Below are 27,120 nucleotides of genomic sequence, written 5' to 3'. Positions count from 1 at the left end.
TTCTTCGTGCTCTCTGAGCATTCCTGTGCTAAAACGCATAACCTTCCATGGCTTTGGGAAAGACAGGAAGAACTCAGAGCCCTGGCCCTTCTCTTGATTAGAATTTGCTTTCTGCCTAGTGCATAAGTACTCAGAAGTGGCTTGTGCAAGTGTGCATCCATCCTGTGCTTCCAGATTGCCATCAGTAGGCTGGAGCTGAAGAGGCTGCTTCGTTTGTCAGCAATCACTGCTCTGTGAGATGGCTAAAAATAAGCAGATAGGCCTGTGTATGCAATGCAGACTCTATGGTTGCAGAGCAAAGGTCTCAGGGTCCTGCAAAGGGCAGTGATACTGTCAGATCACGCTCACCCAAGCTGTCAAAGACAGCCCCTAATGGTATTGGAAGTGCTTCACCACCAGCTTCTTTTCTGTCCACCATGGACAGCAAAGGAAGATCTTTCTAAGATCTCCACAAACACAAGATCATCCCCAAGCGTCCTGCTGGAGCTGCCCCGAAACCTCTAGGTATAGGGCGGTATTTCAAGAAACAAGAAAAACAAGAAAACAAGAAACAATAAAGAATAATGTTTATAGCAATGACCCACTCACCAACAAGGAGAAGCTAAAGTCAATTCCTAGTTCCTTCTCAGGAGTTCCTCCTATATTCATTCACAGAGGCAATTTTAAAATAGATTTATTCCATCAATAAATGAATGAATGTAACTTGGGTTTGAATGGTGGACCACCATAAAGCAGAGGCCCAGAGCACCAGTAATTGTAGAACAGACAATATACTTCAGAAATAAATTAAAAAAATTGACAATCTTGCATACAAAAAGAATTAAGGCAGAGCAAAGTTGTAGAGCATTTGCTCTGCATGCAAAAGGCCCCCAGGATCAATCCCTGTTTTCTCCTGGCAGAGCTGGAAGAGAACCCTGGAGAACCCAGCTGTCGGTCAGTGTTGGGCAGGTGTTGCCCCTCCGAAGGGCTATGCTTGCTAGGACTGATGGGAGTTGTAGTTCAGCAAAGGTTCTCCTCTGCTGGTCTGAGCTAGATGGACAAATGGCCTGACTACTGTATGAAGTAGCCTCCTGTTTCTAAAGCTGGGGGAAGTAAATCAGAACCTCCAGATTAAAACACATAAATACATAATAACCATCACATCTTGAAAAGGATAGAGGGTAGGGTTAAAAGGTAAAGGTACCCCTGCCCGTACGGGCCAGTCTTGACAGACTCTGGGGTTGTGCGCCCATCTCACTTAAGAGGCCAGGGGCCAGCGCTGTCCGGAGACACTTCCGGGTCACGTGGCCAGCGTGACATCGCTGCTCTGGCCAGAGCCAGAGCCAGAGCCAGAGCCAGAGCCGCACACGGAAACGCCGTTTACCTTCCCGCTGGTAAGCGGTCCCTATTTATCTACTTGCACCCGGAGGTGCTTTCGAACTGCTAGGTTGGCAGGCGCTGGGACCGAGCAGCGGGAGCGCACCCCGCTGCAGGGATTCGAACCGCCGACCTTTCGATCGGCAAGTCCTAGGCGCTGAGGCTTTAACCCACAGCGCCACCTGCGTTATGGTTAGGGTAGGGTTATGGCACCTTAAAGATATATTGTGGCATAATGCCACAAAAGTACGGTAAGTCCTGCTACCTTCAGAGGTCTTTAAAAGGTAAAGGTACCCCTGACCATTAGGTCCAGTCGTGACCGACTCTGGGGTTGCGGCGCTCATCTCGCTTTATTGGCCGAGGGAGCCGGCGTACAGCTTCCAGGTCATGTGGCCAGCATGACTAAGCCGCTTCTGGCGAACCAGAGCAGTGCACGGAAACGCTGTTTACCTTCCCGCTGGAGTGGTACCTATTTATCTACTTCCACTTTGATGTGCTTTTGAACTGCTCGGTTGGCAGGAGCAGGGGCGGAGCAACGGGAGCTCTTTAGTCCCTGGTAAATTCATTGCCGGCCAAGGTAGAAATCCTACACATACCAGGCGGTAAACCACACCGAAGGCAGGGGGGCTTACTTGTGAGTAAACATATACAGGATTGCGCTGTAATATGTTTGTCTCCAAGTTGTCCAAAACCTCTTTCAGTGTGAATTTGCCGTAGTCCTGACCCTACTTACCTGGGAGTAAACCCCATAGAATTAAACAGGGCTTAGGTCAAAGTCAACATCGGCTGCAACTCGGCTGGCGGTCTACTTGCTTTGCCGATAGAGAAAAGCGCTCAAGCAAGGACGCAGCCTCAAAGCTTGAGATTATTATTATTATTATCAGCCTCCATCTCCGGCGGGATCCAGGTGACGCCGCAGTTTGCCATATACCTACCTGATCGCAGTGCAGGAGCGGTTACCCGTCTGAGCCCAGTTCCCACCGCGCCCAAGCTCCGGGCGAAATGAATGGATACATGTTGCGCCTAAGAACTTACGGGAGGCAGAAACTGCTACAGCCGCCGAAATCCTCCCCCTCTTCGCCATGCGATTGGCGAAAGGTCTTCAAACGCAGCCAACCAGAGACTCGCTTTCGCACCTGCAGCCAATAGCAGAGGCGCGGGGACGAGTTTAGTTTCAAACTCCCTATAAAAGGCGCCGTCGTGCTTGGCATCCTCTTAGTCCCCCGGGAGCGCGTCGTGGTTTTTGTTTAAAGAGGCACCGGCTGCCCGCATGGCGAACCAGTCGCAGTGCCTGGACGATGCGCCCTTTCGGGGCTTCCGCACCCTGTGGGACCCCAGCCCGCCGCAGGTCTACAGCGAGGCGCAGCGCCTAGCGCTGGAGGAGCTCATCGCCGCTGGCCGGCCGGCCTTCCACGCCTTCCTGCGCCGGGAGAAGCTGCGCGCGTTCCTCTCCGAGCCCGAGATCCGAGCGGTGCTGCGCGCCGCCGTGCCTCCGTCGGGCGCGGACGAGAGTTCGGATCAGTCCCCTAACTCCTCTCTGGATTGCTCGTCTCTCACTTACTTCCCGGTGCAGTCCGACGTGGAGCCGCCTGTGCTGGAGCTGGGCTGGCCGGCCTTCGTCGGCGGCTCTTTCCGGGGGCTCACCCGGGTCGAGGCGCACTTCCAGCCCAGCTTTGGCGAGACCATTTACCCCTGCAAGGAGGTGGTGCGCAGGCAGATCCGGTCGGCCAGGGAGGTGAGTCAGAGCCGTCCAGGGGAAGCAGCGGCAGCTCCGTTTCGGGGCTTGACTGGATTAGCCGCGGCTGCATGGGAATCCGGTTTTTTATCTGATTCCTGAGGAACGACCTATTGCTCCCGATTCCCTCGGAGATTCTCCAACACTTCCCAGCTGTTCCTTAGACCATGTCAGGGCGCCGGAATGTGGATATGAAGCTTTCGAGCGGTATCTGGAAGCTTTAATCAGCCTTTCATCCAAGGAACTCGGGCCTGACAAACCTGAGTTTCTTCCTTCCCATACAGTTCTCACAACAGCCTTTTGAAGTAGGTTAGACTGAGAGACAAGGCCTGCCTGAGTGGGGATTTGAACTTGAATCTCTCGAGCGATAGAGCAGCGCTTTTAACCATTATACCACAGTGAGGCTCTCTATAACAGGGGAGCTTCGCTTATGGTCCCGCCAGTGGGTTTCTCCCATTCAGGCTAGGGGCTGCCACATAAAAGTCTCCCTGTGGTACTGTTTGTTTGCCACAGTGGCATCTATTTTGAGTATTTAACGTTTTGTTACCTTGGATTACATATATGCTGCCCCAAACTCCCTTTGGAAGGGAGGGTGGGGCAAAATGTAGCTAATAAAAATATTTTTTATATAGGCACCACATCTCTTTTATTGAGCGAAGTAAGTTTGTTTGATTTCTGCTTGGTTGCTTGATCTTTTGGGCTGAGGGGGTCTGTGATAACACAAAGACTCCTGCCCCAATGAATGGACCAAATGCTCTAGAATGGTGGTTCTCAGTCTTTCATTTGCGCGCGCTCTCTCTCTCTCTCTATATATATATATATATGTTGTGTAGCCTGCATAAGAGATGGTCAGCAGCCTAGTTTGAATAGAACAGGTTTCTTGGAATGGTCCTTTTATGCAGCATGGGCAGAGGTAGTAGCTCTTGAGTCATGAAAGGATTATAAGTCACCTTTTTAACTGAGACTGCCATAGATGAATGGGTACCATAGAACTGCTGCATAACTGACAGTTGAAGGTGCCCATGCTGGCCGTTGGAACTGGATGACTCTGATGCACTTGGATTTTTTTTACACTTTGTTCTAGTTTTAGCAATGTACATTAAAAATAAATAAATTACCAGCATGAGCTGTACCGCCAGAGAAAAGCTATGACAGAATGATGTTGCACGACCTTAATACCACCTCAGACTAGGTGTAACCATTATGCAGTGTTCTCTTTCATTCCTCATCCATGTGCATTTCAGTATTGCAGCTGAATTTAGGAGGAATAAGTTAGAAATCCAACAAAATTATTTGTAAAATACATGCTTTGGGACATATGTGATCTAGTCAATCATTATATATCTCACATCCATTTTGTGAAGTGGAATGAGGTGGAGTATTTGGCCAATACCAATTAGTGTACTGTGCTAGATGAAAGGCAAAGATGGAAGAGAGATGTTATTTTGAACTGATGTATGACGTCCAGTCTTCCTTGGAGTCTTTGGTGTTTTTCTGTCCATGCATGCACAGCACTTCAGATGCATTGATACTTATTACCTTGACTACAACCCAGTAAACTAGTCCAGTTATGAGCTGAGGTTGCTTGTCTTAAGGTGAGAGCTTATGCTTGAGCTGAGGCTTTAAGCTGGAAATTGGGAAGGCCTGCTTCAACTGCTCCTTTATAACCTCTGTGGAACCTCTGACCTGCAGGTCATTCGTGGGGCACAATGCCATCAGCTGAAATCACTAGGTGATGGATGCAACTCAGTCCTGCTGGGATCTGCTTTGCTACCACATTTCCTGTGGGGACCATGTTGTCGATGCAGACCCCTGCAACCAGCAGAATTCAACCCTCCACTCACCAGCTGGTTCAGTCCTGCTCAGTTTGCTCTTCACACTTATTCCCCTCCAGAGAACAAACACATGCAGCCAAAGCACAGTGTGGGGCTATTTGAAAGCCCTTTTGCAAACAACCCTGTGCTGTTCTTTAAACTTTTTTTCAGAAAAAGGTTTGAAGAGCAGTGTGGAGTCTGTTTGCAAAAGGGCTTTCAAGCACCCCCACCTTGTGCTTTAAAGCCCTTACCGTTGGAACTTCAAAGCTCGGCATCATATGATTGACAGTAGTTGGCTCTGCCCACCAGTCGAATTTGGCCCTACAGGGTGAGGAAACAAGGATCTTGCCTACTGGTTTCCCATCCCTCCCTCTTGTGATTCCCAGCAACTGGTATTACTACCTCCAACAGTGGAATTAAGAACATGGACATTTGGTTAGTTGTCATTGAGATTCTTATCTTCCATTAATTTCTCTGATCTTTTTACAGTCATCCAAGCTGGTGGCCATCAGTGCACATTGTGGGAGCAAGCTACATAGTTTGACTATGGAAGAAGTACTTTCTTTTTTCTGTTCTGAATCATCCAATATTCAGCTTCATTTAATGTCCTTGAGAGCTAGTACTACGAAAGAGGGAGAAATCAGTCTCTCTATCAAGTCTCTCCACCTTGTGCATAATTGTATACACTTCTATCAGATCCCCTCTTGACTTTAAAAAATCTCCGTTGCTGTAATCTTTCCTTAAGAGAGGAGTTGCTCCAACTCCTCATAGCAACTACTCTGGCTCCCCCCCCCCTTCATCATCCCGTGACTTCCCTTTCAGCAACAATACATGACAATAGCTTTGTGATTTGAAGGGGAGTCTTTTGTTGTTTAGTTGTGTCCGACTCTTCGTGACCCCATGGACCAGGGCATGCCAGACACTCCTGTCTTCCACTGCCTCCTGCAGTTTGGTCAAACTCATGCTGGTAGCTTCAAGAACACTGTCCAACCATTTCGTCCTCTGTCGTCCCCTTCTCCTTGTGCCCTCAATCTTTCCCAACAGCAGGGAGTCTTTTAACCTATATTAAAACAGGGTTCTGGATCAAGACTCTGCAAATAAGCGACACCTGGCAATGTTGTCCTGCATCATACAGCAAGGCTATATTTGACATGGGAGAGGTCTAGTGATCTAATTTTGAAGTACTGGGTGGCAATCCAAGCTAAGAATACTGAAGCAGAGGTACCTGTAGTATTGTGTAGAGCCAATAATTAGCTGTGAATTTTCTCGTGTTGGGTATGTTCCCATGATTTATGACTGCAGTGTGATGCAAACCAGCGAGCTGTTAGGTGGTTGAATGCTTCTTTTCCTGCACACTGCTGACATACCTACTCTGAGAAAGAGCCGTATATTAGGTGAGCAGAAATGGGGAAAGAGAGGTGGGACGAGCAGATGTTTTGAATATGTACTTACACTCTTGGAGACTGACAAAGTCTGTATAAAAGGAGGATAAGCAAAAGTGAAGGGGTCTGAAGCCACTATGGAAGATGCCATCACCTTTTTTTTTTTTTAAATAATTTTTATTGGGTTTTCACATTTTAGAAACACACACACAAATGAAAACCAAAACAAAACATGTATAATTTCATAACCTTACTTTCTTAACCCCCCTCCCTGACTTCCCCCCACCCCCCCTTCATACATCCCAAATCCAATAATTAGCTCAGCAGGTTCTTATCTCTCTTCTTTAACATATTATTGTTGTTTTTAAAATTAATTCTTATTACTTGGCCAAATTTTACTTGTCCAGTTTTCTTATAAATATTAAGTCCTTTTCTAAGGTCGACCCAAATTCCCTTCCACGAATTTCCCCCTTTTTATATTAAATGTAGGTCATAATAAAAGGTAAAGGTAAAGGTACCCCTGCCCGTACGGGCCAGTCTTGACAGACTCTGGGGTTGTGCGCCCATCTCACTTAAGAGGCCAGGGGCCAGCGCTGTCCGGAGACACTTCCGGGTCACGTGGCCAGCGTGACATCGCTGCTCTGGCGAGCCAGAGCCGCACATGGAAATGCTGTTTACCTTCCCGCTGGTAAGCGGTCCCTATTTATCTACTTGCACCCGGAGGTGCTTTCGAACTGCTAGGTTGGCAGGCGCTGGGACCGAGCAGCGGGAGCGCACCCCACCGCAGGGATTCGAACCGCCGACCTTTCGATCGGCAAGTCCTAGGCGCTGAGGCTTTAACCCACAGCGCCACCTGCGTCCCTGTGTAGGTCATAATAGCCAAACACAAAAGTCATAAAAGTTTTAAAGTTCTGTTCTCCCCTCCCTCCCTACCCCAGTTTCTGTCCCTTCCCAAATAAACGTCCACAAAACAGTTCTTAGCCTGGATTCCTCACATCAGAGGCCTTCAAATCTCTGTCAGTCTCTCTCTGCCGGTTTTGGTGGTAGCACTCTTTGTTGGTCCTCAGTTCTTGAAGGAGCTCTGGCACAGTCTCGTCAAATTTTCTTCCATCCAAAATACTTAGTAACAGCTGCTGCAACAAGTCAACTGATCTCCCATACTCAAAGAGGAAGCCCCAATCATATTTCTTATTTCTTTTAAGTTCCAGTATTCCAAGTGTTCCAGGGGCTTCCTCTTTCCACTTTCGCAGATTGGTAATCCCAAGATCTTCTTCTTTATGTTCTAGCAATGTAGGCTTCAGATTGGTACTCTCCTGTAGTTTCTTAACTCCTTCTTCCCTCTCCTCCAGTTCCAAAAATGTCTCTTCTGGTTCAGCTGCAGATTTTGTTTCAGTCAAATCCTTTATGCATTCAGCAGGGTTGCTTGTTTTAGAGTTCAAGGTTCTAAGTTGTTTGTTCATAGCCATGCTTTGCTCTTGCAGTATTCCCACGAGAAAAAACATTCTTTCCATCTCTGCCTGTAATTTTCCATCTGTAGCCATTGTAATGTTTCAAAGTTTCCCCTAGGGGGATTCTAGTTACTTAATAGTCCTTTCCCAACAGTCTGTTGCTTTGTTATTTGTAACTACTTTGTTCCCAAGCACTTTAATTCAAATATAGCAAGTTTAGTCCAGAGAGATGTTAAACAATAAAGTTTTTAACTTTAACTGTCCGTTTGACAGTTCCTTTGACAGCTGTCAAACTCCTTGTTCCTTTTCCTCCAGCTCACACACAGGGACACTCCCGGGTCGGGGGGGGGGGGTTAGACAGAAGCTTCTAAAATTCGACTCTTACTCTCCAGCACAAATCTTCTTCTGTCAAATTCATGGAATTAATGTCTTTTAACTCGTACCGAAAAAAAAATCTCTCCACCTTAGTTCTCCGATCCTTGCTTTAAATTTTTTGTAGGTAGAGGGGGGTGCGGACTTCCCTTTAGCACATCCCCCGGTCGTACCAAATTCAAAGGTAAAAATTTTAAAGTCCAAATTCCATTCTACTCACGGGTTGTTTCAAGTCCAAATTTCAGGGGAAAAAGTCAGCGCTCTCCGGCCATGGCTCGCGGCTTCGCTCCACTGCGGTAGCGGTCTACTCACAGCACCACGCCACTCTCCGTACCCTCTCCGTAGCCTTTAAAAAGGCTCTTCGTGGGTCGGGGGGGCGCTTGAGGTGCCCACCGAGTCACCAAGTCCGCAGGCTTCCGCGCCTGCGGTTTCTAAGGGTCCCCGCGTCGCCGTCGCGGTGAGACCCGTCTGCAGCAGAGCCGATTCCCTCCGGAGCTCGGAGGGAATCCGCCATTAGCCGATCGCGCTAACCCGGAAGTCCGGAAGATGCCATCACCTAGCTCCATCTTTGTACATGACCATTTTTTATAAAGGGTAGCTATAGTGTAATTCAAATGCCATGGATATTTGCATGATTATAATTGTGGCAATTTGTAGCGGCAATAACTCACAACATTCTTGTAAGCAGATTGGCTAGATTTTCATTCCCCATGACACATTGTGTCATCTTCCTTATTGATTCTACCTGGTGGCATGTGCCATGGAAACCTACCTGGCTACACTGCGTTTCCATCTAGCTACCATTGTTCATTCTTGGGGCACTGCTAGACGGACAGTATTTTGCAGGTGAGATTCAGTCGCATACTGGCCAGCTCCAGTTGAGCAATTAAAGTTGGGGTTTTTTTTGAGCTCTTGTGCAAAGAAGCAACTTTCCACCCTACAAAAAAGGCACTGGGAACTGTGGAATAACATTTGCTTGACCCAGCATGGGACGACCCTGCAAAGAAATTGGAAATAATGTTCAGTAAATAACAGATGTAGTCTAACCTCCCTGCTAGGGGTGGGCAATGTTAAGTTTTCAACATTGAGATATATCGCCAGCAAAACATTGTGGTCTAGCAATAAACTGCTATGTTGAAACAAGCTACATTGGCCCCAGCTGGCGAGGCACTAGGAGAAACTGCCTCAGCTCTCACGGTGGGAGCCAAGGTACTGCTCAGCTGTGGGGAGGAAAGACTCCTGCAACCAACTGAGTGAGCCCCGATTCCCCACTTCTCAGCTGAGAGCTGTCGGAACCATGGGATGGAAAGCCAGCTGGCTTGGCCCAGCCAGGGCGCCTCCCTTCTCACCCTTGCCACTGCGGAGATCCATCAGTCATCCTCCGACGTACGTCTGCAACTCAAGCTGCAAGAGCACACATTACTCAGCAGAGTAAACACACAACAGATCAGGCTTGAGGCGTGGATACTATACTAAACTACGCATTTATTATACATAAATCAGGACAAAGAAAAACATGGCTTCTCTCCTTGTCGTTCTTCTTGCAGAGAGAGAGAGAACAAAAGCAATACAGAGTGGATGTTCCACTCATGGGACTCCAGCAATCTGTGCTAGAATGTAAACAGACATGTGACATGTAGCAATCCCACATATCTGCAGCAAGGGTGGAATGGAATTCCCAACATCAGATCCCCGACCCTGCTCTTGCTTGCACTCAAGTCTGGGCGGGATGGCTGCTCAGCTGGGGAGTGCAAGCCCCTCCTCCCCAGCTGGGAGAGCCAGGACCTCACTCCTATTTGCATGGAGCTGGATTGGGGCTGCTCAGCTGGGGATGTGTAGGCTCCATCACACTTTTCCACTGAGGGGTTCGGGGCTGCGCTCCCCTCAAGGTAGAAGTTCAAAGGAGCCCCTGCACCACCTGAAGGCAGCCAGGTGGAAACTGGGGACAGGGAAGGTAGAAGCAGCCTGGCAGCTGCATCTGAGACCCCTCCACTGCCTCGGAGGCATCTGGTGGGCTGTCTCTGCCTTACCAGGCGGTGCTCTGACCTGGCTATCAGTTGTCTGCCAGTTAAGTTTGCTAACTTGTGTAGCATGTTCTTCCCATTGCTGTGGCCTTCTGCAGCATTGATGGCAGCTCCACCTAGAAATGGGTGGATTGAAATTGGTACATACCAGGATGTGCATACTTCACTAGTATTTCCAGCTGCTGGGCTCTGTGACATCATTGCCTTAAAACTGACGGCCTGCCACTTTGAGAGGTACGCTAGCATTACAGATTTCAAGGCTCTAGTTGCTTTGCTAATTCTGTTCAGAATGAATCATTCAGAGAGGGTGACTGCTGAATTGCTTCTCACCAGGGTGTTCAGCTAAGATTGTTCCTTGTATAAGAAGCCTGAATAGGTGCTTGATGACATTTATAAGTTGTCCAATACTAGGTTTAGAAGAAATTAATTTTCTCGCTCAAGTCTAGCCATTGGAGATAACTTTGGCATTGTAAGATAAGGCTTCTAAGCTTCTCTTGAAACTTCTTTGGCTGTGATAGGTGTAATTCTACATCAATTACAGGTGACTTCTAAGAGGTTTCTGCTTTTTGTGCGCAATTAAATATCCATAATACACGACTTGGTTTGTGGAAATGTATCCATTGTAACTGCTAGTTATAGTATCTTATGCAAGGCTATTTGGCCCTTAGGGGTTCTGAGAAAAAATTGGTTTAACCTCTGCTTTGCTAGCCTCTTAAAGATGGTGGACTACACAGAATATGACCCAGGTTTCTAGAATCTCTGCCCATAAAGAGGGTGTCGTGGCAATGTTAACTCATGAAGGCACGTGACATGGTTTAGCCATGAAGGAAGCAACACCCACTAATTTGCCATGTAATGCACACTGTACTTTGGGAATTTTGTCCTAAATTGATCAGAAGAAGCACCCCGCTGTTTAAAAGTAGAAATGCAGTAGACTGCTTGGTGAAAAGGTGTTATTTACTCCAACCTCTGAATCTGCATAGTCTCTGTAAGGTAAAGGTAAAGGGACACCTGACCATTAGGTCCAGTCGTGACCGACTCTGGGGTTGCGGTGCTCATCTCGCTTTATTGGCCGAGGGAGCCGGTGTACAGCTTCTGGGTCATGTGGTCAGCATGACTAAGCCGCTTCTAGAGAACCAGAGCAGCACACAGAAACGCCGTTCACCTTCCCGCCAGAGCGGTACCTATTTATCTACTTGCACTTTGACGTGCTTTCGAACTGCTAGGTTGGCAGGAGCAGGGACCAAGCAACGGGAGCTCACCCCGTTGCGGGGATTTGAACCGCCAACCTTCTGATCAGCAAGTCCTAGGCTCTGTGGTTTAACCCACAGTGCCACCCGCGTCCCTGCATAGTCTCTGTACTGCGTTGCAAATATGTCAGGTGCAGCACAGCACTAGTGGTCACTTGATCTCCTGTGTTCCTCTTGGTAAAGCCACAAAGTAGCATTAGTTCTCCCTCTTTTGTAACTGTAGAACAGGCCTTCCCAATCTTGGGTCTGCTTTGTTCAAAACCCGATATAGCTACAGCTAGGCAGAATGGCACCCCCATGCATGTACAAGAAGGTGGTATCAGCAGACTTTTGGGAATAGTGGCAGAATCACAAAAACCTTAAGGAGACCCCCTACCCACCCAATAAGGACTAAACATGCTTAGTGGTCTTGCAGTGCTAAGTGATTTTTTTTGGGGGGGGGAGGGGTTGGAGGTGGGGTGGAGAACCTGGCCCTGCCTAACTGGAATTCTGAATAGCAGCATTCCATGCTGCAACTTTTAGTTGCATTCTACATTTGTGCACTGTTAAATATGAAATATGTGGCTGCAGCTATCATACACTGAAGAGGCACAGTATAAACTGCTCTAGGGTTTTTTTAATTCTTTTAAAATGTAAAATAAATGTCTAGTTCAGATGCTGGCTCCATGCCTGTTCTGCAGTGCCTCCAGGTGACCTTTATAATCCAGCTGTCTTTAAACAGGATCAGATGCAGATCTTGTTTTCCTTTTTTCCTTTGCCATGAGAAGAGTGCAAGGATTTTTCAAAAGGGTGATGCACCCTCAGATAAAGAGAAATAAACAAGCGATTAAAGTTCCTGAAATGCCAGGCAAGAAAGAGCTATTAAGTGACACTCTTGTGATGCACACACAGGAGATGGGAGGAAACTATAATTGCCATTTGATTTGTGTGTGTGCTCTCTCAGCCTTTTTTGGGGGATGGGACATGTTGTCTACACAGAGTGGATGTGTGTTGAAGGATGGGATTATGCCTTTGAAATGCAGTAAATAAAGTACTTACCAAAATGCTATATAAATGAGTCAGAGAAATTGATTGTCCATGTAATTCATTTATGCTTGATCCCTATGGGGATACATACAGTGGCACCTTGAGTTAAGAACTTAATTTGTTCTGGAGATCCGTTCTTAACCTGAAACTGTTCTTAACCTGAGGTACCACTTTAGCTAATGGGGCCTCCCACTGCCGCCGTGTGATTTCTGTTCTCATCCTGAAGCAAAGTTCTTAACCCAAGGTACTATTTCTGGGTTAGCAGAGTCTGTAACCTGAAGCGTCTGTAATTGGCTTTGGGGTATTGCCAGCTCAAAGATCACAAGACCAGATCCCTTTTTAGGAATGTGGATCTGGTAATGACTGTTAGGTAAATAGAACCTCCATATTTGCAGGCAATATTAATACATCCATGTACCAAGTCTTCTGCTTGTTCTTACATACCCCAAAACCATACCATGCATGAGAGAGTGGTAGCATAACTAGAAAAAAAATCTCTAAGAGGAGGAACCCCAAATCCAGTCCTACATTATTAACTCAGTGCAGAGTGACTGAAACCTTTGAGTGGAGGGAGATCAGAATGGATTAGCTAGAAGAGGAAGACAGAGAAACAGATATGTTAGGAGAACTGCAAGTTGAATGGATGATGTGCACAGCCATTGACCATTGTGCACATTCACCAGGCATCATGGATAATGTGCACATCATCCATCCATGAAGAAGGAAGTATGCACATTCTCTGGCCATGATGCACAATTGCCAAACAGGCCTTGTAGAATGATGCATATCTCAACAGCATTTTGTATATTCTCCAGGCAATATACACATTATCTGATTAGTATGCATAGCCTCCCAGAAACATGTATTCCCCCCACACGCCCGGCAGTTCAGACGTGTGCAATCTGGATCCCTGCAAGCTGCTTCTAGCACATTGCCTAATGTTATGTGGCCCACAACATTTCCCCCTATTGATCAGCAGAGCAATGGGAAGAAGGGACGGGGTTCCAGAAAAAAAATGGTATCTTCCCCCCCACTCTGCAGTTCAGCCTCCTTTTCGCCACACTCAGCTGTTCCTTCGTCAGTTGAGCAACACAATGGGTATCACTGGATGAGGAAATATTTAAATCTTCCCCCCTTCTCCCACCATCCTAATGGAAATTCCACACACACTCTTTCTGCTATTAAGCTTAGAAAAAGCTCAATAGCAGCATGAGGCTTATCATAATTGAAATTACAGGGTTGGGAAGAGTTAACCAGCCGAGGAAGAGAAAACAGGAGAAAAGAGCCCTGAGACTGAGGAGAGAGTGTTCGTGAAGGTCATATTTTTTCTGGACCTCCACAGCTTCTTCCCATTGTTCAGGTGATCAGTGAAGCACCATCCTGAATTTGGCCTGGCACGTGTCTCAATGACACCAGGTGACTGGCAGGTGAGTTGCCCCACCTGCTTGCCAAAATTGGCCCGTAGGGTGAGGACAGAGGATGATCTGGTCCACTGGGCCCAAACGATTCTCCACCCCTTCTTTAGAATGTTGATATTTGATGCTTTGATTAGAACCTGATATGTAGTGGAGTGAAACTTGAGGTATTGAGAGTAGATCAAGCCACCTATTTCGTGTATCTTATTAACACGTGTCCTCGTGGTGGGTCTTAGAAAAATTCAAAGAAAGTAAAAAATTAGAATTATCTTGTTACAAGCATATACAATTCTGGTTCTAAACGCAGCATAAGGGGTCTCTATAGTATAGTGTATTTTAAAATGGGGTTTCAGAGTTTTTAGGGGTTTTTGAATGTTTTATGTAGTTTTTCAATGGCGCTGTGGGTAAAAGCCTCAGCGCCTAGGGCTTGCCGATCGGAAGGTCGGCGGTTCGAATCCCCGCGGCGGGGTGCGCTCCCGCTGCTCGGTCCCAGCGCCTGCCAACCTAGCAGTTCGAAAGCACCCCCGGGTGCAAGTAGATAAATAGGGACCGCTTACTGGCGGGAAGGTAAACGGCGTTTCCGTGTGCTGCGCTGGCTCGCCAGATGCAGCTTTGTCACGCTGGCCACGTGACCCGGAAGTGTCTCCGGACAGCGCTGGCCCCCGGCCTCTTGAGTGAGATGGGCGCACCAACCCCAGAGTCTGTCAAGACTGGCCCGTACGGGCAGGGGTACCTTTACCTTTACCTTTACCTCAATTTCATTGTTCTGCATGGGACAATGACAATAAAGATATCGTATATCGTACTGTATATATATATCGTACTAAAGCATGGTTCTAAAAGGCACGAGAAACGAAAAAGTTATTCCCCTCGTTCTGAAAATATCTTATGTACAGTAAGTACCACGTGAGCCTCTTGGGGGAGGGCATTCCATAATAGGGGTGCCACCACCAAAAAGGCATCTCTTTGGGCAGGGGCACCTCAAGAAGAGCTTTTGACAAAGTCCTTATGGTCCAGGCAGATGTAAGTGGGAGGAGGTGAACTTTCAAGATGAGAGATAGCATTCCTGAATGTTTCCAGCACTTAAAACTAAACATGAATGAATCGATTTATTTCAGTCACTGACCAGAGTGGAAAACTAAACAACATTTCCCTGCAAGTAGAACACTTGCAGAACAGAAGATCAGCTAGGACCCTTCCCCTTTCAGCAGGGAGTTCTGTTTTTAATGTGGGATATTTTTTAAAAAAAGGTTCTCCTGCTTGCAGTCTGCTTGTCTACCACCTCTGGACTTCATTCTGCTGTCTGTGCAGATCAGACATTTTTCTTTCTAGTACCTAACAGTGGAAAGTGGGCAGTCTTTTTCCTTTTAGAGCTCCGAATCCGGAATAACTCATTCCCATAAACGGAGACTCGATATCCTTTCCTCAAGAAATGGGACTGCTTGCGGGCTTCCCCCCCATAGTCCTGAAGTTGAGTTTTGTGGAAAATGACATGGCGAGGAGCAGTTTGGGGAGGATGAAACTGTGTGGTTTCGGTGACTGAAGGAGGGTGTGAGGTCTTTGCTGATCAAGAACACATTACAGGTCAGGCAACTAGTATGGCGGAAACTCTATAGACACTTCTGTTTGATGACATTAATTGAAAGGAGTGAGGTGTGTGGAATAGAGGACCATGCAATCTTAACTCATGTAGGGAGGCTTTTATCTTGAGGTCATTCACGGTCCAACCAGAGGGAAGGGTTTAAAGTAATCAAATGAAATATAATTAAAGAGTGAGGGAGATGACACTAATTAAATAGAAACAGTTTTATATTGCTTGGTGACAGGTGAGTCAACATTTGCGCTTTTGATTTAGCCTTGGGACTTCCATTCAGTGACTGTGCTGTCAGAAACACCCCAAAGCCACAAATTTCCTCCTGTCTTGGCAATGGACTTAGCTGCCACTAGTTCTTGAGTCAACGTGAACAGGACATAGCTGTATGTACATTCCTGAGTAAGACAAGACTCCTGTGTCTTTTAATAGCTGCATAGAACTTGCCCCCAAAATCAAGTTTTCTGGTGTTGGGTATTTAAGGAAATGGAGGCAATAGTCAGACAGAATATTGTGCCATCCTTGCAACTGCAATTGTTGAACCTGTGGTCAGATGGCAACAAAGATTTGAAAAATAAAGAATTAATCAGTCTTTTGCTGACAGCTGCAAGGCTCTGGAAAGATTTGTGTGAGGCTAACACAGAATATCGACATCATGTGGTCTGAGAAATAGCACTCCTAGGAAATACAAACTCAGAGTCACAAGAGGTCACAGTAAAAGAAATGTTAGTTGCAGTGTGGTTTGGTTCCATAGATTACACGAACAAGACGGAACATGGGCAAGCGCCACCAGTAGCATTCAAGAGGATTTGGTTACGATACTAGGTTTTCTCATATGTTGTAATAGCTTTCTTTAGGAAGAGACAGATCCTTTCTCAACTCTGCAAGTACATGGATTATTAAATGCTTTGTCCCTTGGCTTTTTTTTAACTTGGTAACATCTTAAAGGTGTGGCATTGTATTAAGTTTCCCCTCACTGATAGTTTTGTTATAACCTGCTTATTTTGTTTTTATATTGGGTTCATTTGTTTAGTTATTTTCTTTGTGTTGTGACTTGTACATGTTTTGGTATGTATGATTTAGTTGAATCTTACGTGAAAATAAAAAAGTCAACTAACCAAAAATATGGCGCACAAGTCTTGTTTCATGCCCAAAGGCTAACACTGAAAAACACTGTCCTCTGATCATTCACCCTGAAGAGGCAGAACATCTAGAATTCACTAACTAATTTTTCCTATTTTTGTCTAGTAACCCAAAGAGTAAGGTCTTGTCTCACTGGCAAATTTGTCATATGGTTCCATAGATAAAGAAGCTTAATGAAGATGATCTTATTACAGTTTTTGGACTAAATGTGTGATTACTCGAAATGAGCTCTTCATGATTGTTTTCTAACAGCCAGTCATATTTCAAAGCTAAACCCACACATTCATAGGAATCCTAGTTATTTCCATGTGTCAACAAATGTTTCTTTGTGTTTTGACAAAAACAAGCAATGTGAAAAAAATATATATACATGAGTTTGTGAGATGTATACGTATTTCAGAATTCATATCCATTATCCTTGAGCCATTTGCTGCCAGTGTTCAAAAATTGCCAGGTGCCAGGCACATTTTGCTCCTGGCTTATTAGGCACTTGTAACCAATGAAGATGCCTGGGCGACAGGGCATTCTCTGTGGTGGCCCCTAAGCTACTCCCTCCCTACAGAGGTGTGTCTGGCACCATCACTGTACAGCTTCTGGTGAATGCTGAAGATGCACCTCTTACCCTGGCTTTTGACACAGGTGTACATTTTTTACTTTCCTTATTTCTGTGACTGTAGATTGTTTTAAACTGTGCTTAACATTATGCTTTGATGTTGCAACCCAGGCATAGGCAAACTCGGCCCTCCAGATGTTTTGGGACTACAACTTCCATCATTCCCGACCACTGGTCCTGTTAGCTAGGGATGATGGGAGTTGTAGTTCCAAAACATCTGGAGGGCCGAGTTTGCCTATGCCTGTTGTAACCCACCCTGAGACTTTGGGGTGAAGGGCGGGTTAATACAAAATAATGACAATAATTATTTTGGTAGGGCTAGCATTGCGGGCTACAATTTAATAGGTTTCAATTAGAACTTTGAAAATGTTGCCTCTTTGTCCTTGCAACACCCCTATAGGCAAGTCCTGATTTCTGTTTTATAAGTGGGCTCTCCAGTTCAAGAGGAAGAATGTTATTTTTCTTCCTTCCTAACGCAGTGCTTGAAAAATCTCTGGCACACTTCACTGTTTCCTCCCAGCACCTGACAATACCTGAGATTCCTATGCAATGCTAACACAAGGTTTTGCCTGTTTTTGGCCCTTCCTCAACGCTTATGAAGCGTTTAGAGAAGGGAAAAAAAAACATGGTAGAAGTCACGTGTACCTTGTAGACTTGGCTTTGCTATCTGAAACGCCAGATCCTTTTAATAAGCTGTGTTGGCCTTCGTAACAAACACCTGCAGCAAGCCGGTACATGGCCCAGCCTCTGCCTGGGAGGAAGGGAGGGGAGGAAAATGTTGACTGATAGTTGACTCTGCCACAGTTTCTCTTCAGGCCATGGCATGAGATTAACAGTAGAACGCCTTGATTCAGGGAAAACCACAGAAATGCAGGCTCCTCAGTAGACTTGATGGTGGTGCTGGTGGTAGAGGGATCGTTGTATACCCCCTGGATTATAAGAACAGATACCTATGCCAGGAGTGGTGCCCCTCCAGATGTTGCTTATTTCATCCGCCCATTTGTTATATTTCCATGCCAATTTTCACTCACACAAGTCACAAAGTAGCTTACAAACAATGAATAACAAGAACAGAACAATTACAACATAAATCATATAGAACAGTGGTTCCCAACCTTTTTTTGGCCATGCCCCACCTAAGCATCTCTAAAATCCTGATCCCACCCCCCACGACATATAATTCTTATTATTCAAAAAGTGAACTATTCACGTGGAGGAAGCCTCAAAGGCCATTCACTGCTAATAACTCATTCTCAAATTGCCCACCTTAAAAATCAAATTGCCCCACATTGGGAACCACAGATATAAAATAATTAACAAATCCTCAGTAAAAGAATTACAAATCACCAGTAAAACAACCACCTTCTATAAAACACTATTAACAAAACAATAAAAGGAAAACGCTAAACAGCAGAACCACAACGGAAGTCCTATTCTAAGATTCACAAAGCGTTATAACACTTGTGATCCACAAAATAACATTAACAAACCAAAAACCAACTAAGCATGGTTGAATTTGCAGAAACACTCCCCCCACCCCCATGACTCATAGTCTTCCACTCAGTTGATCAAAAGACACATGAACATAAGGCCCGTGGCAGCAACTCCATTCTGAAGGCTCCTAAGGCTGGAGGGTGGGGCAAGGTAGGTGGAAAAAGCCATTGTGTGATGAGACAAGGTCTCATTCTCCTATAGCTCCCATCATGTCTGACATTGGCTAGAGCCAATGGGAGTTGGAATAGGAAAACACTGGTGGGGAGGGTCACAGGTTTCCCACCCTTCTTCTAACGCTATGCAAGAAAATTTAAAAGTAACAAGTTGCTAGGTCTGGACGGCATCCACTGGGGTGCCCTCCAGATGCTGTTAGACAACAATAATGCCCACCGACAGACCATTGGCCATGCTAGTTGGGGCTGATGGGAGTTGGAGTCCAACAACATCCTCTCCCTAGACCAAAAGCATGTTACAAAATAAGTTTCTGCACATAACTTCTTATAATTCATTTTTTCTTACTTTAAAATCTTCCAGGTTATTGCTATAGTTATGGACTCCTTCACAGACATGGACATCTTCAGTGATCTCCGGGAAGCCTGTAGAAAGAGGCTGGTTCCTGTCTACATCCTCCTGGATCAGGCCTGCCTTTGTCATTTCATGGATATGTGCAAAAACCTGGATTTTTCTCCTGAACAGGAGCATGTAAGTTGTGGGGCGCTTCTGATTTTACAAGTGAAAAACAGATTGATCTTGGATTTACCTCAGCCCATTATTCAAGAGAAGGAGAAAGTCTCATGCTCAAAGCTGCTTTTCCCTTTCCTTGTCCAATGCATTTGGATGCCAAACCCTTTACCCAGAAGTGAGGTTCCCTTGATACATCCCAGTTAAGAGACCAATCCAAACTGTGGCTGGAGACCTTGTTCCAGCCAGGATGGGAACTATGCATGGGGTGGTGGTAAATCTCAACTAGCTTGCTGCAGGCCCATCACTGGGATACAGTCCTGGCTTGAAGAGAGCTTGGCATTTTGGCCTAAACTGTGTGCCATTTATTAACAGCTGATGAGAGTCCGAACTATTACTGGAAACACTTATTATGCAAGATCAGGAGCCAAGATAATTGGGAGTGTCCATGAGAAGTTCATGTTGGTTGATGGTGTAAGAGTGACTACAGGCTCTTACAGGTAAGCTACCTGATACCTTTTGTATTTCTTTAACAAACCCGAGACTCTTCTGTAGAGTGTAGTCTGACGGGAAGTCTGTGATAGCCTCAACAGACAAATACCCATCACCTGTGCTTGAAGCATCATTTCCCTGGTACAAACATGCCCCCTTGACTAGCAGACCCTTTAAGAAATTGACAAAGGCTTTATCTCACCTGAAGCGGGGCGGGAGGAAGGGCCAGGGGGAGATTGATTAGTCTTCTTGAGCTGCTTTTAGTTCCCTTCACTCCTGATTTGTATTTATATGCAGACATGGCCGTATGGAATGTATGTATATTCATTATGCAGAAGCGACATACAGTGGTGCCCCACAAGACGAATGCCTCGCAATACGAAAAACTCGCTAGACGAAAGAGTTTTCTGTTTTTGAGGTGCTTCGCAAGACGAATTTCCCTATGGACTTGCTTCGCAAGACGAAAACGTCTTGCGAGTTCTTGCGAGTTTTTTTCCCTTCCCCCCCTTTTTCTAAGCCGCTAAGCCGCTAATAGCCGCTAATAGCCGCTAAGCCGCTAATAGCCGCTAAGCCGCTAATAGTGCTCATCTGCTAATCTGCTAATAGCCGTGCTTCGCAAGACGAAAAAAACCGCAAGACGAAGAGACTCGCGGAACGAATTAATTTCGTCTTGCGAGGCACCACTGTATGGCCTTTCAGACTGTCCAAGCAGCAGCTGTTGAATTTCAGTTGGCCAAGCTGTAAAAAGGCACCAAAGTTCTACTGAGGGGGTGGGGGTTGTGGAGAGAAAAAAGAAGTAGCAAATGTGTATTTAAGTGGGAATTAATTCTTGTTCTGTCTCACAAGGGGGAGCAGTTCAGTCTTACCTACTTCATACCAACAAGAGGAGGCCATGAAACAATGTTTTAAATAATATTTCCAGTGCTTTTTTTCCTGGGGGGATGCAGGGGTACGCATACCCCTAAACATTTTGTGAATCTAGGTCTCGCCTAGTTGAGTATTTCAATATGAGTAGGAAAATGAGAGTACCGCTGAACATTTTTTTAAGAAAAAAGCACTGAATATTTTTATTGGGATTTTATCACACTGCAGTACAAATGCAAGAGAAAACCCAGAAACATGTAAATGCTACAGAATGAAATAAGTAAATAAAAAGGTTGAAACAAACAAACATAGAACATGTGTCCCATACTGAAAGAACAAGCTCTACCACAGGCAAAAACACATGTACATTGCAAAAGGCTGGACTCGGAAGTAATCGCTAAGTAGGGACTGAGTACCAGAACAGATACCACAACCAGATTGATGCTGTGAGAGAATGTGAGGAGTAGGTGGTCTAGTTTCCCCTGGAGTTAATGAAGAAAAGGTAAAAAGTCATCAGAGAACTTCACATTGGATTCCAACCCCCCAGCCAATTTGCATTGCTATGTCCATTTGTCAGCCATAAAACATTTTTTTTTTTAAAGGAACAGTTATGCATAGCATAATACTCTTCTTCTTTTTCTCCTCCCCCAACCCCTGGTAGCTTCACGTGGACTGATGGGAAACTAAACAGCAGCAATGTATTGCTACTCTCCGGTCAAGTGGTTGAACACTTTGATCTGGAGTTCCGCATCTTGTACGCACGATCGAAACCTCTTAACCCGAAGCAGCCATCCAGCTACAGGAACAGCGATGCCTCTGAGCACATGAGCAGTAAAGCAACACCGTGCAAAGACTTCACTGTGCATAACCTCCTGAGAGCGGAGTTCGCGAGGCTCTCAAGCAGCCCAAAGAAGCTCGAGAGAGAATTGGAGCTGGCGAGGGAACTCCAAAGTGGAAGGGTGACTGCAAAGCGCCCTCACCTTAGTGGCGATGAGGAGTGGCACAATGGCCCTGAGGTCCTAGCAAACCCTAAGGGGACAAGTAGCCAGTCAACTCAGACCGAGCCATTGGAAGAGAAGCCCACCACCGCCCTCTTTAACTGCGCCACACAAACCAGCATTTCAGTGGCAACAGCCACCACCCAGACCACTACTCGATCCAGGATGGTGGGCACTCAGACGACCGTTTTGTACAAGACCGCCACAACGCAGACCGAGCAGAGGGAGGCTGCAGAAGTGGTCCAGAATCAAAGGGTGCCCGATCAAAGGCTGCCCGAACAGAGAGTGGTCTTCAAAGAAGCATCTCCTGATCAGAGGGTGCCATCTAAAGAAGTGTCTCCCATTTCTAGGAAGGCCACTTCAACTTCATCTAGTGCTCGGTCGCTTTCTTCGCTTTCTTCCCAGTGCTCTCGGGCAAGTTCTACAGGCTCGCTGACATCCCTGAGGTCTATAGACTATGCCGCCAACCACAGGGCTGACTATTTCCGCAAGCTGAACAAGGAGAGGGAATTCCACTACTCCGTCATCCGGTCCAAGCTGAATCACATGGTTTCCATGCTGTCTAGGAGGGGCAACGTGGCAGAAAACTACATAGGCTGCCGCCCAGTGAGGTGCAACTTAAAGCCTAGGCAGCGGATCAGCACGAGCCTCATAAACCTCAGAGACTTTGCACTGTATTCATCAAATGACTGCTTCTGAGAAATGGGATCGTGAGAGCTGGCACACATAATTGCCATACGGGGCATGTTGCTGGGTTGGTTGTTGTTGTTTTTTAACTTGGCTGCCCAGCCATCTTTGTGATACTGCAAGCCTTTTTCAGGCTTTGCTGTGCCATGGAGAAAAACGGTTTGGAATGCCAAGCCAATATGCACATTATACCTTGCGGCACAAAGGTAGCAATCACATGGAAACTACTTCATGTTGCTCTTTGTGGCTTACTTGTAAGTGCTCCAGCCTTCACACTTGGTCAATTCTGTACTGCCCTTAGAAATGTTGCTTTCTAGTGCTTTTTTTAGTCTAAGAAATCATGGGGTAACTTGGTTTTATCAAGGGACAAAAATATTAGCTGTTTTGATTGTTTAAAAAACCACAGTAGTGCCTCTTTTTTTGTCCCAATATAGGAGCATGTAAAAATATTTTAAGTGTATGACCCTGTAGTTGATGGCCTGATAACTGATGGCTAACAAAAGACAATGACAAAGACAATGTTCAGTGACTCGTAACTTTTCCAACAACTATGGCCATATCTTAGGGCAAATTTCCCAGTTGTTGTTTGTTATTTTCATTGTCTTTTACTTTTATGTATATAACTCTTATTTGACTCTGAAAAATAAAACATTTCCAAAAAAGAAATCACATCTTTCCCAAGTTAGAGGATTTTTTAAAGGTAATATAGTGTCAAACCAAACATCAGTTTATATTCTGCTTGAACATAAGTGTGTTTAATGATTGCAACGTTGACTCCAAAATGTCTTCATGTTTCATTTTTCCCCTAACAGCCATTTGAGGTGGGTCAGTTCAGGACCAAGTGACTTGAACAACTTAAATGCAGATCCAAGCTTATTATTCAGTCCACAAGGGTAATTAATTCAGAATAAAGAAGAAAGCAAAGTCTGATGTGGCTCAATTTAATATTACTTTGTGCAGATTTTACTTTGTTCAAAAATGCACTGAGCAAGGCCATCCAGATAATGCAAAGAGACAACTTTGAAATCCATATGTCCTTTGTTTCTAAGGGGATCTGCTCACATCTGTATGTATTTCCAGTACATCCAGCTTCTTTGATGAGTAAGTATAACATCTGTTCTGCACTTGTCAGAAATCAGTCTTTTTGTGTGGCAGCACCTGCACTTTGGGAGAGAACAGCTACGGGTAGTAGAGGCTTGAAAGTTATCTCTGGTGAAAGAGGCTTTTGGGTCTCTGACAGTTTTGCTTTCCTTACAATATAGGCCACAATGGGGACTGTTTACACTCTTATATTTCCAAAAGAATAAGGCTGCAGTCCTAAACTTGCTTACCTGGTGGTAAGCTCCACTGCATTCAGTGAGATTTCCTTCTGTGTAAACATGATGGGGGTTATTTTGGTGACTGAGTCTGTAATCCCAGACATAATCTCTGCCAAGAGACTACAAATTCTCAGCTCAGAATTTAGTGTTACTTTTATTTAAAGTATGCCAACTGACACATTTTCTTACTGTGTTTTCTCTGGCCTGGGCTTCTTTGGAGAAAGGGTGGGATATATGTTTTATTAATAACAACAATAAATTGGGCACTGCTTGTTAAGGAGAAGACCTTAAACTCTTATGGGACACTGATCCCCTGGAAATCTTATTCTACTATATAACAACAACAACATCAACAAAAATTTATTATTATTATTTATTGCTTATACTCCGCCCATCTGGCCGGGCATTCCCAGCCACCTTGGGCAGCTTCCAACAGGATATTAAAAACACAATAAAACATTGAACATTAAAAACTTCCCTAAACTTCCCTTCAGATGTCTTCTGAAAGTCAGATAGTTGTTCATTTCCTTGACATCTGATGGGAGGGTGTTCCACAGGGCAGGTGCCACTACCGAAAAGGCCCTCTGCCTGGTTCTTTAGTTTAAGCCTTTAGTTTGAGATCTCAGCAGGCAGTGTACACATGCTGCAAACATATTTCTGCATGCACAAGGGCTAGAAGCTTGCAATTCTCAACAAGGTGAATTATCCACTGCCCCCAACACATTTTGCAGGATTCTGTACTGCTGTGGTACTGCAGCACACAGAATGCAGTTTCTCTCTCAAAAGTGGTGCTTATTCTACTGCATCAGTATTCCTCCACTGGATCTAGGGCCATTTTCCCCAGCTCTTACAAGCAACGCATAACAAACAGAAAATTAAGACTGCTGGATAGTACTGTGTGGTAACTAGTTCTGAGAGACATGATACATCTTGTTTGCCTTTCAAATGCCAATAACTTAGAACATTCTTTTCCATTAGCCTTCGGCTGTAATCCTATTCATGCCTGCAATCCTATGCATACATAAACGCTTGAGACGAAGTCTCATTGACCTAGTATGACTTCTGAGTCACGAGCAATAGGATCGCACTGTTTTATTTCTTGTCTATAAGTGAACACTATTGATTGATGACAGTGCATTTCCTAAATGGAGCCTAGTGCAATTGACTGAATGAACAACCAGCTGAACATTGCAATACATTTATTTGACTGGAATGGAATGCAGAGGGTTTGGCAGCAAAATTCTAGCTTTTAGATAATAAATAAGGAAAAGTGAATTGCATTTTTAGTAACAGGAGCTGTTGCAAACTAAGCACATTCTGGTTTATTATTAGTGTGAAGTGTTGCTTGGGAATTCTAAGAAAGCAAAAAAACAACAACAACTCAGGTTTGAAAGGTTGTCTGCTATCTGAATTCAAAATGGCATTCAACTATATCTAAACATAGATAAATCTCCTTGATCTCAGGAAGCATTATGCAAAATTTGGCTATGATAGCTTGGTGACCACATTCTTAGAGAACAGGCAACCCCAAAATATAGTAAGTTATTAGTTAGAGATGAATGGAGGCTAGACTTATGCTAGTTCCAAATCTGCATGTCATATTCTGGTTGCTCTTTCTATCTGCTCTTCTCAGATGAAATTTCAGTGTTGAAAGCTGCAGAGATGAGTGGATGTTGGTCAATGTCCTTTTTAACTACCCTTTCATTTTGCAGTGAGTTTATGCCTGATTCACAGCGGAAGTAACAGAGGTGTGGTTGCTTGCAATGTAAGAATCTGGGAAACTGTTTGAAACCACTCCCCCATATACATAGCTGGAGCAATCCTGTTGCACTTTATTTTTTTATGAAGCCCTACTTTAGTTTGGTGAGAACAGAATGCTGAATTTAATGGCCCTTATATTACAGTGAACAATTCTAGAGTGGCCTCTGCTATGTTTCCTTGCTTTACACATGCTGGGAGATGTTCTCTTATGAGAAAAGTACAGTTATCCCCTTCGTGTTGTCTAAACAGCTGCATCCAGGAACAAGTTGCCCCCAGTGGTTTTTTTTCTAGAAAAAGATGTGATGGAGCTCACTGTGAACTTTGGAGCTGGAGCTGAGCTCCAGCTGAAAAAAAGAAGCCCTGATTGAACGTCACCTTGTGCGAACTTGGCCACACAGGCCCAGTTGTAGCAGCACCATTTCTGATTCCCACAACTGCAAGAAGGACCTCTTATTGAGCACATCTGCCTGGGGGAAGGGCCATACTGCAGTAGCATCCACCATTCCTGCAGAAAGCCCCAGGTTCGAATCTTGACATCTTCTGGTAGGGCATGTCCCTGGCTGAAACCCTAGAGTAAGGTTGCCAGACGTCCCCGTTTCCTGGGGACAGTCCACGGATTTACACATCAGTCCCCATACAAAATCCATTGAAGTTTAAAAGAGTCCCCGAATTCATTGAAAAAAATCTGGTAACCTTACCCTAGAGGGCCGTTGCCAGCCAGGGTCGGTGATACTAATCTTGATGGATCAGTGGACTTGACTGCAGATAAAGCACTTTCCCCGAACAGTGAGCTTGTGTTGCCCAACCCCTCTGTCTTGTCCAGTGCCAGATTTACGTATAAGTTAAGCTGTAGCTTAGGGCCCCACTCTCTCTCTCTTTTTAAAAAAATAATATTTATTACTTTTAAAACTTACAAAAAAGAAGAAAGAAGACAAAAGAGAAAAAAAAGAACAAAAAAAGAGAAAAAACAATACAATATATAAACTATACAAAACACAACCTTAACACATTAAACTAAACACAATAAACTAAACTAAACAATACAAAAACAATTTAAAAGCATACATCATACCTTTTCCATATTCTATCTTTCATTCCCTTGTTTCCTTGACCTCCTCTCACCTCCCTTTTTGTATTCCATTTCTATTAGTTGTCTCAGCAATTCTTTTCCCTCTTTCTCTATTTTCTGTCATATAAATGTCTTAACATATTTTTAATCTTATTTTCCATTAAAACTAGTATACTTATTTAAGCTTAACTCCTTAAAACATTTCCACTAAGGCCATAAAATTCCATTCCAACATTTTTCTATCACTCATTAATTTTACAATATTTCTATATATAAACTTTAAATTTTCCAATCTTCTTCCACCATCTCCTCTCCCCGGTCTCGGACTCTGCCAGTCACTTCCGTCAACTCCATACAGTCCATCAACCTGGAGATCTTATGTCCGAGGCTCTTAACTCTTTTCTACGTCCCTTCTGCAGGTCTTCTTCATATTCTTTGATGCTAAAGAGCAGATCTCGGGGAAACTCCGACCTAACGATGCTTTTATTCCTTCTCGACAGGTCAGCCAAATTTCCATAGTTAAAGCTAAGATCCATAAAGTATTTCAGGGCATGTTTCAAGATTCCTCCAAATCCAAAGGCCCCCA

General features: G+C 44.9%; 2 protein-coding genes across 2 annotated transcripts in view; both read left to right on the top strand.

Moving 5' to 3' along the window:
- Positions 1-1,899: 1,899 nt before the first annotated feature.
- On the top strand, positions 1,900-23,051 carry FAM83D (family with sequence similarity 83 member D). The gene is made up of 4 exons (XM_079979330.1): positions 1,900-3,091; positions 19,198-19,365; positions 19,720-19,844; positions 21,362-23,051. The coding sequence occupies exons 1-4, from the start codon at positions 2,627-2,629 to the stop codon at positions 22,395-22,397; spliced, it is 1,794 nt and encodes a 597-aa protein (XP_079835456.1). The 5' UTR covers positions 1,900-2,626; the 3' UTR covers positions 22,398-23,051.
- A 416-nt stretch (positions 23,052-23,467) lies between these two features.
- DHX35 (DEAH-box helicase 35) overlaps positions 23,468-27,120 on the top strand; it is a 52,747-nt gene continuing 49,094 nt past the window's right edge. The window contains exon 1 of the mRNA XM_079979152.1: positions 23,468-23,486. Coding sequence (XP_079835278.1) covers positions 23,483-23,486 — 4 coding nt within the window. The 5' untranslated portion in view covers positions 23,468-23,482. The remainder of the gene's footprint in view (positions 23,487-27,120) is intronic.

The sequence above is a fragment of the Podarcis cretensis genome (assembly GCF_951804945.1).
Source record: "Podarcis cretensis genome assembly, chromosome: 6".
Taxonomy (NCBI): domain Eukaryota; kingdom Metazoa; phylum Chordata; class Lepidosauria; order Squamata; family Lacertidae; genus Podarcis; species Podarcis cretensis.
Note: the sequence above shows the minus strand (reverse complement) of the source record. Positions and strands in the feature narration are given on the sequence as shown.